The sequence below is a fragment of the Pteropus vampyrus genome, unplaced genomic scaffold (genome assembly GCF_000151845.1).
Source record: "Pteropus vampyrus isolate Shadow unplaced genomic scaffold, Pvam_2.0 Scaffold46, whole genome shotgun sequence".
NCBI lineage: Eukaryota > Metazoa > Chordata > Mammalia > Chiroptera > Pteropodidae > Pteropus > Pteropus vampyrus.
In genome coordinates, this window is record NW_011888827.1 from 944,431 (window position 1) to 957,150 (window position 12,720).

Genomic DNA, 12,720 nt, shown 5'->3' on the forward strand with positions numbered 1-12,720 from the left:
TATTTCTTTATGATTATATGATTTGTCTTTATCCACGTAACTTTAATAATTCAGTAAATATCTCCATATCGGTCAGAAGAATTTCTAGAGTAAATCAAACCAATCAAAAGTGCAGAAAAATAAAGAAAGTAAAATAACACTGTTAATCTTTAAATCAATAGAAAGAAGAAAATCAAACTAAGGACTTTTGTGAGATTATAGTTTTTCTCTATATAACATTCACAATCAACTTTTAAGTATGTAATTCATAAATTGCAGATACCTGCAGAAATGGAACTCCTGTTCGTTCTATTGCAATCACACCCACTGTTTGATTCACCTCAAGGTCAAGGATTAAAATCTCCCGAGGATAGAGTAACAACATGTGATTCCTTTTGGAAGGCAGATATGCCAACTGAAGGCAATCATTGAGGGTCATAAATTCAGCACTGAAAAAAGTATACATTTACTTTAGATATTGAGAAATGAGACAAAGACTTTCTTCCTACAGAAAAGCTTATTAATGGACTAAATTTTGTACCTTCCACATAATAACTGTCAATGAGAATATGTCATCATTTCTTAAAATGACCAACAGGAGCTAATATCTAAAACTTGGACCTCTACTACATGCCAAAATCCAAACTATACAACCGATGACAATGATATTGTATAGGCTGAACAGAGATGTATTTCTAAATTTTTGAATTTTTAAAGTAGTAAAATAAAAGTCTATGATATAAGATGGCAAGTTACAATACTACACTGACATTTATAAGACAGCTTTATTTTTATTTTGCAACTAGAAGTACAAAACAGATTGCTGAAATCAAGACTCAGGATTAAAACAAAAACATTAAGGGTGATTGGGGCCACTGGATGAGGATTCAATGGACTATCTGTATCGCCTTGGGCAAGTCACTTCCTCTACTATTCCTTCAGTTACTTTTAATCTGACTTAAATCTTTTTTTTTAAAGTAGGGTATTTTATTCGCTTATCACAGCATTTTCTTCTGTGCAAACAAAATATATAAAACTATATGAGGTTGTAAAAGACAAGAGTCTCAAAAATCAATTTGTGATTATTGCATATATTTAATCACAACCTTTTTATATTAAATGTGTTGCAATAGGAATAGACATACATTCATGTACTTTTTTAACACACCAATTTTATTAAAAGGTTTTGAAATTTAAAATAAAGTTAGATTAGTGGACTAGAGAGAAGGATATGGATTGAATTAAAATCCTGGTTCTGCCATTTCCTGGCTCAATGAATTGAGAAACATATTTAAAATAATGTGGGACTCAGTTTCCTCATTTATAAAATGGGAATAGTACTACTACCCAAGATTGTAGTAAGATCATATGTCATAATGTATGTGAAAGCACCGTGAACAGTTCCAGTTGAAGGAATTAATAATTCATTTCCCCAAAACTCAAGATGAACATGACTCATATGAGAGAAATGTAGCATACATAAATCGTAATTTATGAAACTATACAGACTACAAAATAGTTATTTATTTATGAGACAGAATAAAAAATGAATAGAAACTTCTCTGAAGATATGTAAGGAGCAATCTTAAATTATTTCAGCATAGAGTGGGACATAAATTAGTGAACTTAACCAGCCTACGGTTTAATATATAAAAAAAATTTACATATAAATTCAGAATGTATTTGTAGAGCAATCTGTATTTTATCATATATTTTTCAGGTAATTACCCACAGAGTCTAGATAGAATAATCTCAGCATATTAAAAATAAAGGCTCTTTTAAAATGAATGCCAAAAATTCTGCCAAAGCAATAAAAATATGGAAATTATTGTTCTAGGAAAAATAAATCTATGTCTAATACACAAACTTAGTTAAAGTAAAACTTTATTCAAGTGTAATTTATGATATGAACAACAATAGCTAGTATTTACCCAATGAATGCTTACTAAGTATTAGCCACTATGTTAAGTACTTTAGTTACTGTATCTATAAATTCTTACAACAACCCATGAAATCCTTTAAAACATTACTTTAGAGACTGGGAGAGTGAAATGTGAGCAAGATTAAAGAATTCTCTGAGTCACATAGCTACAATTTCCCCTGGCCCTTAACCAGGATGAGAAACATCTCTACATGTGTAAGAAAAACACCCATATTTTACGGCTAAAGAGATTGCAGAGCATTTAACTCAGGAAAATGTATTTAAAATGAAAATCCAGATTTTGTCTCCAAATTTTTAATGTATTCAATAGCCACACGTTAGAATGTTCATCCCATATTTCCGAAAGTAAAAATCAGAAATTAAAACTTTTAATTTATAAAAAACAGTGGAGGGAGTTTAACGCAATTCGTGGAAACAAGAGAGACATGTTAAATGCTAAATCTCTGAAGGAGGAGACAAGAAAATTCAAGTGAGAACGAGGAAAGGCGAGATGAAGAATATCAATCTTAGCGCATCTTCAAAAACGATTTTTTCGAGACTGATGACAAACAGATGAACAAACAGTTGTTAGTGTTACAGTTTTACACTTGTAACTTACCTAGGTTTCTCTTGAGTGATTAAGATTTTTACTTTATTAAGAGCCTTCTTAGCCCCTGTGGCTGCAGCCAACTTGTTATGAGCTGGGCTAGAGTGTGGGCTGGATATGTAAACTTTTTTCCCAGGGCCTGAGGGAGGCTTGGCCGGAGAGAAGTCTGAGATGAACACGATACCCTCACTGGTGAGTACTATATGGAGAGAAGCCAAACGCTGATTAAAGTTTAATCAGGTTTAGCACAGTTTTTTTCCAAAACAGTTTTGAGAGCAAGGTAATGATAACTTTAATAATATAGAGCTGGCACTGTTATGCAGTCCTAACATAACGGGAACATTCTCCAGGTTGAAGTGAAACAGGTGGTCCATTACAATTCATCACAGGACTCCAAGCTCAGCATTCTAAATTAATGTTTTATATTAAAAAGATACCAGAAAGTCACTGGCAGAAAAAACAAATATTTGTTCTTCCAAGTAATTCAGTGCACAGACTTTCATTAAATATGTTTCTTCATTATATCCCTTAACTCAAAAATCCAAATACTTTTCTAAATATAAAATTTACGGAAGGGGAAAAAAATCATATATAAGGTGCTCTGCATATCATACTTCATTAAGTTCAAATATATGATTTGATGATATAAATTTTTTATCATCATCATGAGCCAGTCTAAAAATATTTCTTTTTTCTTCTTGAGCATCGATTGAACCTTAGGAAGTATAAAAAGTATTCTTTTTCTCTTTATATCTAGTGTAAAAGTAGAGTGCCACCAGCAGCCTGCTATGCAATACAACCTGCCCACCCTCGTCCCCTCATTCTTCTCCATTCCCTTTATCCTGTTTTATCTTCTTATACCATTATGACCTCTTAATATCCTAGAATTTATTAATTCACTATGTTCAGACTTTAGGATATGACACCTTCTCACTAGAATGCATACTTGATGAAGGCAGGAATCTTTGTCCTGGTTCACAGAACCTTGTTGTAAGTTCCAGAATGTACCTGACATATAGTTAATAGTTCAAGAAATGTCTGTTGGATATTTATTTCTTAGAAAAATATTTTCTAAACAATTTAGTCATAAAAATATCTGTCTAAAAATAAATCTAATTTTTAGATCCGTAGCTCAGTAAAACATGAAGAGCACACTGGCAAAAACAACTTCTGAAAGAAAATATTCCCTTGGGCTTATTCTGTTTCTTACGTGCATCTGTTTACGCACTCAAAACACATGGCATGAATTAGAACTAAAAAAAAAAATGAATTTGGCCACAGACTAAATGAAGCCATTAACTCAAGTTCTTTCAATGTTCCAGAAAAACAAATTTAATATGAATTGGAATAGCACAGCAACTCTCTGGCTAATCGGATTCTATTCACCAATTCAACACAGTGAAGGTCTAAGTCTGCTGATTTAAACTTCTATCAAAATCCTTACGAACGCTACGGGTTATGATTTAGCATCTGTATTAGGAACTGCAGGAGCTGTATTAGGAGCTCAGGGATGTGCTTCTCCACTTTGCTCAACTGTTTTAACATTACAGATGTATGATGTGTGTGTGGGTATCTCACGTATATGGCATTAACAATTTGATAAATACCTCAACTCAGTTTCCACAAGAAACTATTACTCACAAGTTAAATGCGAGGGATCAAAAGGATCGAAAGAAAAAGAGAGGATGTTATCTGCATAGCTCTTCTTCCACAGTTTGGTGCCAGTGTCCGCATTCCAGAGCACGATGTAATTTGGCGGGTGGATGGCAAGCAGTAAATCTCGAGAAGCATCTTGACTCCATAACCACTGAACATCTGTAGAGACCACATAGAGGCAAAATTCAGAAGTCTTCCACTTCAACACACTCAGTTATCATGTCCTTGATATTTAGTTTGTTTTTTACATAATTCTTAATCTTAACTCCCTCTCTCACCCCAAGGTTGCATAAATGTGTATATGTGTCAAGATTTCAGATGATAAGCTAATTTTATATAAAAATGAGTTGTCTGAACTTTAGGATCTCAAGGTCCAAATTTTCAAGTAATCTGAAATATTACTTCGAAGAAAATACAAGGCAATTGGCATTAATCATTACTTAAAACTTCACGTCAAAGACTGCCTAGCCATGATCACTAATGTCACACTTGCCTAATGCCTTTGTGGAATTACTTAATGTGACTTTGCAGGATTCCATGGGTTTTTTCCCACAACGGTAATCAGGATAAAGATCTAGTTCAGTACCTAGTACATAATTAAGTATTCAATAAATATTTTTTAAAAAGCCATTTAAAAACTCAGTCAAAACAGTCAGTCAAAGCGTTGAGTCTGAAGAATACTGTATTGGTTTTAGGTCAATAACATGAACAAGCAAACAAATGATCTATATAAGAATAAGAATAAAAATTTGATCATCTCTATTAATGGAAAGCATGCCCTAGGGCTAACACAAAACAGCAGTTCAGCCAAGTTTACTCATACTATAGCTTAGACTGCAAGACTGTTTAAACAGCTTGATTTTTCTCATTATGTTTGTTTGAGGCTGATGCTGAAATTAATGCATTTTACCAAAGCTCAAATCAGCTGAGATTTGAGGAAACATGCCTAAAAATGTACTAATAAGGATAAAAAAAAACTAGATTCAGATCAGTAAAACAGGCTAAACACAATTCAAAGTTAACTGGGAAGTGATGAAATTAAATGAATGGAAAAAGAAAATACTCTCAGAGTAAGTATATTAATATAAACGTTAGCAGAGCACACTTTCCTCACCCTGAATGGGTTTGGTATGTTCTTGGATCTCACACTGAGCTATTCCTGCTGCTACATCCCAAACGATGATCTTTCCATTGACATCGGCAGAAGCTAGGCGCAAGGAATACGGTGAGCCAATGTTATGGTGATAGTTTTCTCTGGCCCATTTAACCTAGTATCAAGAAATAAAATTAAATAAACACTTGCATGAATAAAACTAAACATAATTTTCATAAAACATTAACCCGAACTCACACAATATTCTACATTTATAGTACAAAACTATTTAGAAAGAATAAACAGGAAACTGATCTCTATCTTGAAAGTCTGACATTTTTATTGTTTATATTTTTTAAGTTGTAGTTAAAATATTTTTGAAAACATCACTATGTTCCTGCCTTTAAAATAACCTTAATATTCTGTGAAATTCAGGTAAAAACTCTAAAACACCATATCATAAAATGGTAATGATCATTGGTACACCGTTGGATCATGCTAATGATCAAATATTACATTCACAAAATCTAATTATGACAGAGGATCTAAAATTCTAAATTACAACGTAGAATGTTTTTCTGTACTCTATTCTCCTAATTAAAAAGAGAAAACTTAGAGCTACAGAAACCATGTGGATGGAAAAATAGGAAAAAACAAAAGCAAACAAAAAACTCTGGCTGTCCTTCTTTCATAAACTTGGAAAAATGTTAATCGTTTTTTCTCTAAAAAAAAAAAATGTGTGCTTCATATCTCTGGCAACATCATAAGAACAGAATTTTTCAAATAAAAACCATAAGAATTCCAGAGCAAATCAGGTTAAGCCTGGGCATCAAATACTGATAAGGTTAGGAATAAAATACGGTCCTCACCCAGAGCCAAGGCTTTCTTTCCCAGCCACTTCCTTGGCCATAACCTCCCCTCTCCTCTAGCTCAGCATCCTGCTGGGTTTCTTCAAAGCATTTACCACACAACAATCGTAATGAATTATTTATTTATTTCGACCTATCACCAACCCATGAACCGCAAGTTCCATAGGGCAGGATCGTGCAGGCCTTGTTCACATTCAATAACCAGACATTAACACAGCACCCGAAGCTGGTGTTCCACAAATACGTGTCAATAAATGAACTGAAACACCACAGAATCTTCAACTATTATGTGCATGTAAACGTATGTATATAGCAGTGAGCATATATACATAAACACACTATACATAATGCTAAGGTAGGAAACTATGCTAACCAGGTCCAATGGTATTCATGAAAAAGATGGAAACAAGAAGTTTTCTGAACTTCAATGTTCATAAGCCTTAAGGTTCTATTGTAATACATCTTTTCATCAGGCAAGATTTTTTTTTAAAGAAAATGTATGTATATGAGTATGTATATATGCATACATGTATATGTTCGAATATGTGTAAGTGTATATTTATTTTAAATAATGTGTGTATATATGCAGTAGATCCTCATTATTGGCAGATTCTGTATTGTGAATTTGCTTCACTAAAATTTGTGATTTTTTTGCAAAATCAATACTTGCTTTCACAGTCATCCACAGACATGTGCAGAGTGGCAAAAAATTTGAGTCACCCAGCATACATGTGCATTCCCATGGTCTATTTAGCATCATGTTTTTTGCATTTTTGTGCTTTTTGTTGATTTCACTATTTAAAATGGTGCTGAAGTGCTGTCTAGTGTCCCTAAGTGTAAGAAGTTGTGACGTGCCTTACATGTAAGATAAGCGTTATTCAGGCATGAGTTATAGTGCTAGTGGCTATGAATTCAATGTTAATGAACCAATAATATATGTTAAATAAAATGTCTTTTAACAGAAACACATACAAAGTTATATACCAATCAGCAGACAAAAATAGTGTGACTAGAGCCTCACAGGAACCTACCCCTGTATTTCCTCTAGGAACAATCGATGTTTGAGTATCTACTAGTCAGTGTTTGCAACAACTTTACAGAATAAAACTACCATGAATAAGAACTGATTGTATGTGTGTGTGTAAACCCACACTCATATATATACATGTGTATGTGTATTTATAGAGATGTATATGTAATGTTTCAATTCCACTTATGTAAGCCTCAAGCAGTGTATATTTTAAAAAATCACCTAGACATGTCATAATCAAACTGCTGAAAACCAAGGATAAAGAGAAAATCTTGAAGGCAGCCAGATGACTAAAGATATACTGCACACAGAGAAACAAAGACAAGAATTTCTCATCAGAAATTATGCAAACTAAAAGACAGTAATCTCTTTAATATTACGAGGAAAGAAAACTGGTAAAATACATTCTCAGGCAAATAAAAGCTGAGAGGATCAACCAATATTAGATTTCCTTAGGAACGTAAAGGAAATTTTTCAGGCAAATTTCCTTAGGAACGTAAAGGAAATTTTTCAGGCAAAGGGAATATAACACCAGATTAAAACTTGGATCTACACAAATGAAAACTCCAGAAATGCCCAAAAGACAGAAGGGAGCAGGGGAGGGAGAATGGGAGAAGGGAGAGAGGGAAAGAAAGAGAGAAGATATTGTTCTCAAAAAAAACCCATACCTAACATCAGACTTAATAGTGAAAGACTGAATGCTTCCTTCCAGGCTCAGGAACAAGACAAGAATATCCTCTCGTCACCCCTATTCACTCTAGTAGGTGTTACATAATGAAATAGCAAAAGAAAAATAAATAGAACACATACAGATTCTCAATAAAAAACTGAACCGTCACCTGCAGATCACATGACTGCGTATATAAAAGATCCCCACAAAACTATTAGATCTAATGAGTTCAGCAAGATCACAGGATATAAGCTGATATACAAAAATCAATTGTTTTTTTTCTTGGTTCACATACTAATTACATCAAAATGGATCAAGAACCTAAACATAAGGGCTAAAACTAGAAAATTCATAGAAGAAAACAAAGGTGTAAATCTTCTTGGCATTGGAAAAAGCAATGGTTCCTTAAATACAGCAACAAAGAAATAATAAATTGCACCACATCAAAATTAAACACTTTTATGTTTCATAAAATACCATCCAAAAAGTGAAAGACAACTCACAGAAAGAGAGAAAATATTTGCCAACCATATATCTGATGAGTAACATATCTAGAATACATAAAGAACTCTTACAGCTCAAAAATAAAAAGACAATGCAATTTTAAAATGGGAAAAGGAATAAAAAGACATTTCTTAAAGAAAAGATATACAAATGGCCAATAAGCACATGAAAAGCCATTAGGAAAATGCAAACCAAAACCACAATGAGAACCACTCCATAGCCACTAGGATGGCTAAAATCAAAAGGACACATAACAGGTATTGGTGGAGACGGAGAGAAACTAGAATCTTCGCATACGGCTAAGAGGAATATAAAATGGTGTGGCCTCTTTGGAAAACAGACTGGTGGTTCCTCAAAAAGTTAAACACAGAGTTACTGTATGAGTCAGCAGCTCTATTACTAAGCATATACCTAAGAGAAATGAAAACACAGGTTCGCACAAAAACAATTATACAGATATGTTCATAAAAGCATTATTCACAATACCTAAAAAGTGGGAAATACCCAAATGTTCACCAATAAATAAATGTAGATTATTCATACAGTGGAATATCATTCAGCAATAAAAACTAAACAAGTACTGACATATGACACAATATAGATGAACCTTGAAAACGATATGGTAGATGAAAGGATCACGCACAAAAGGTCACATACTATATGAATTCATTTATATGAATTGTCCAGAATAGGCAAACCTACAAGACATAAAGTAGATTAACAGCTGCCTAGGGAGGAAGAGGAAGGGGCGAGGGTGGGGGGCAGTGACTGCTAATGGGTACAGGGTTTCTTTTTCGAGTTATGAGATTGTGTTTCACAACTCTGAATACACTAAAACCTATAGAATTCTATGTTTTAAATGGATGAGTTTTGTGGTATGAATACCTCAAAGCTGTTATCAAAAAAAAAAAAAAAAAAAGAGGACCCTAAATCTCTCTCCTAAAATTTCAGATGACTATAATTCAATCACCCCAGGAAGTTCAGACTTTGCATGTTGAAAACTTAAACTGTGACTTCACAACACACTCAGCTAGCTTATCATAGCAACACTGTCATTCAGTTACTCAAACTGAAACTTCACTCATTCTCTTCTGCCTTCCACTTAAAACTGATTCCTATCAAAGCTATCAAGCTTACCTCTTGAGCAGCTCCTACATAACACACCTTCAAGCCTCTACTTAATTTTAGGCCATTAGAATTTCCTGCAAAAATTACTGCAAAAGTCTCCTAAATGGTCTCACTACCTCATCTATCCTTTCTCCAACAGATCCTCCACTGATGCCAGAAAGTTCTTCTAAAATACAAATATGATCACATCAATCTCCTACCTACAAATCCAAATTTTTTTCGTAATCTTACAAAACTTTCAGGGCAGGTGAATTTCCCTGGCTGCCTCATCTTTCACCCCTACATGTGAATCCCACCTTTTAGCCACTCTGATGCACACTACTTACCTTTGTTTACATTCTTCCTTTTTCAGCAGTGCTCCTCCCCCAATTTTTCACTTTTTTGTGAAAAATTACAGTTTTCCAGTCCCTAAAATGAAGACTTCTGTGACCCTCCCCAGATCCTTAAAACTAAATATGTAGCTCCTTTGTCTTCCCACAGCATATTATGCAAGTCTCACTCATCACACTGTTTTGTGCGTTTTCTTTTCATTCTTCCTCACTAGACAATGAATTGCCTGAGGACTTTTCTCTCTCTCCTTAGCACATGCTAAGTGCTCAAAACTAATGAATGAATAAGTGGTCCAGGAAATAGTGGACTTGGTGTATTCCATCCATCAGCTTGGACCTAAGAACTAGCTCATCCTGGATTGATATTAAGTCGTATGTATGGAAATACTAGGTTACTCCAAATAGATTATTATACTTAAAAGCTACTCCACATGTATACATGACTTAATGAGAATCTAGTGATATTTAAAACTTTAGAGTAGACATTATAGGATCAAAGTGGAATTTGACTTACCTTGACAACATCGGCTTTATGTTTTTCTAAAACTTGAAGAGTTTGGGCAGTATTGGAATCAATCACTACCACAAGCGAATGACATCCATAAGCAATTAAACCTTGCCAGCCCCTAACAAAACAGTAATATTAAAATTTAAGAAAATCTAATATGTATCATCATTAGTAAAATTATTATTTAAGCCCAAAGGCCAGTATTTTATATTATTCCATTTAAAGGTTTAGCTAAACTTAAAAATGCTTGTCGAAATTCATTTTTCGCTCTAAGGGTTAGCCATAAAAAGCTATGAGAAAGTATAAAGCAACTCCTGTCTTCTATTTGTCTTTGAGGGCATATTCCTTGTCTTATTCAACTTTGAATCTTGAGCATCCAGATGCCTGGGATGGTGTTGCACAGCATCTGTGACCAGTCCTGGTTCTTCTGACCAGATAAAAAGACAAACACTGGGTAGGAGGTTTCAGTCCTCTTGCCAACATTCCCAGCAACCACAGCTACAGAATTTTGCTCTGTATTAGTCTATTAATTTTCAGAGCTGCTATGTTAAAGATAAAAGTTTATAATGAAGGGCAGGTGAGAGAACAGGTGCCCAGCACAGGGAGGCATATTGTAGAATGAATAAAGTATGGAACGGGGATAGGAGAAGAAAAAGCCAGAACGGGGAAGAGAAGGTGGTCAGGGGAATTTGACGGCAGAAGGAGAGAAGCCTGGAGACTGGTGGAGGAAGAGAGGGAAATGGAATGTTTAAGGAAGCTGCAGAGAAAAGAGCAGAGAGAAGCAAGGATGGGAAGAAGGGGGCAAATATATTTACACAGGGCAAGTTCCCGCACGGGGTATTTACGACCTTTATAGCAACCACAAAAATCCAGCATATAAAAGAAAATCTCTGCAACGTGAGGGCGGCACCCAGTCCTTTTGGCCGAGGCCAAACTGACCAGGGGGATGAAACCTTTTGTTCTTTCCCCTTCCCCTCACAAACTCCTGGCCGAGCGTGGCGGCCTCGAAGCCCGGCGCCCTCACCAGTCCACCGCCGCCTTGTTGTGGGCGTTCAGTGCTCCGGTGAGGGTGCGAGCCGACACCTTGAAATTCACCGTGTACGGCAACATCCCCGCTGCTAAACCCGGCCCTCGGCGCCGACTGACAACCAGGAAGTGGCGGCCAATGCGCTTCCGTTCCAAATACAGTCCGGGTGGCTCCGTGGGCGCCGCCTTTTGGTTCCGCCGGATCCAAGGTTCCACGGTCCCTGCAATCCACTCCCATTTCCGCCTCCTGCAGGGTCCCTCTGCTGTGAAGGCCTGAGCTGTAGTGCTACTTACAGTCATGTCTGTTTTCTTCAGATTGAGACTGCAGGGGCCTCTGTGTCCGTGTAGTAGGTCGTGAGCCAAGGACTTTCCATGTGACCTAAGCCTTTTCGATTCTTTAATCTTCACACTGGATTTTCTTCTTCTGGCCCGAAGATGTCACCAGTAATAGAAGAGCATTTGTTGTGACTTTGGACAGATTACGTGACCTCATTTAGCCTCCTTTTCTCCTGTTATTTAGAGAGAGTCGAGTAACTATCCTTGGATGATTAAATGCATTATATTAGACAATCTATGAAAATAGCCTAACAGCACTTAACTCTTAAGTGCCTTGTTATTTACTGACAAAGTTAAGGCATGAAGCTGGACCTCCCGTTTTAATTGACAAAACTGGCCTAAGCTGTACCACCTTGAATTTGAAGAAAGAGCACCCCTCTTTAAGATGTGGAGTTGAAATTGCTGTGTCAGTCACCAGGATACCAAAACCGCAGAGGCCCGCTTTGAATCAAAGGCTTAAGGGGCCACTGCATGTACACATCAGGCAGGGTTTGGGAACTGCAGTTCTGGAGAGACTGTGCAGATTTTGGCCTGCAAAGACTAACTCAGCTCTTTCTAAAAAGTCAGGTGACTTTATTATTTTTTTAAATAACTAGAGGTTTGTACCTCTTATTCTCCTACCAGATTGTAATGTACAGCATAGGAGAAATAGTCAATATTATCATACTAACTTTGTATGGTGACAGACGGTTATTAGAATTATTGTGGCACTCACATTGTAAAGAATATAAACATAGAATCACTATGCTGTACACCTGAAATTAATATTGTATGTCAAGTATAATTTTAACCTAGAGAAATTATCAGCATTTTTACTGACAACTTAGAGCTACCAGTAGTTCTAGAAATAGCTAATCCTATCAAGCCAAAGAAGTGGTGTAGTATCCTCCATCCCCTCTGTGAGATAATTTCTCCAATGAGGAGAGACAGTGTTATTAATCCACTTATGTTATGATTCTAACAGAAAATATGAAACATAGTGGACTCATGTGGCTCATGTGGATATGCTCTTACTAGATAGAAATCTTCCACTGCGAATGAAAAATTAAATGTGCTGAGACTGA

General features: G+C 35.6%; 1 protein-coding gene across 1 annotated transcript in view; it reads right to left on the minus strand.

Moving 5' to 3' along the window:
- Positions 1–11,469, minus strand: part of WDR11 (WD repeat domain 11) — a 65,503-nt gene extending 54,034 nt beyond the window's left edge. Inside the window, exons 1-6 of the mRNA XM_011359219.2 lie at positions 11,319–11,469; positions 10,301–10,412; positions 5,278–5,431; positions 4,149–4,322; positions 2,520–2,706; positions 263–428 (exon numbers count right to left, since the gene is read on the minus strand). Coding sequence (XP_011357521.1) covers positions 263–428; positions 2,520–2,706; positions 4,149–4,322; positions 5,278–5,431; positions 10,301–10,412; positions 11,319–11,404 — 879 coding nt within the window. The 5' untranslated portion in view covers positions 11,405–11,469. The remainder of the gene's footprint in view (positions 1–262; positions 429–2,519; positions 2,707–4,148; positions 4,323–5,277; positions 5,432–10,300; positions 10,413–11,318) is intronic.
- Between the last annotated feature and the right edge of the window lie 1,251 nt (positions 11,470–12,720).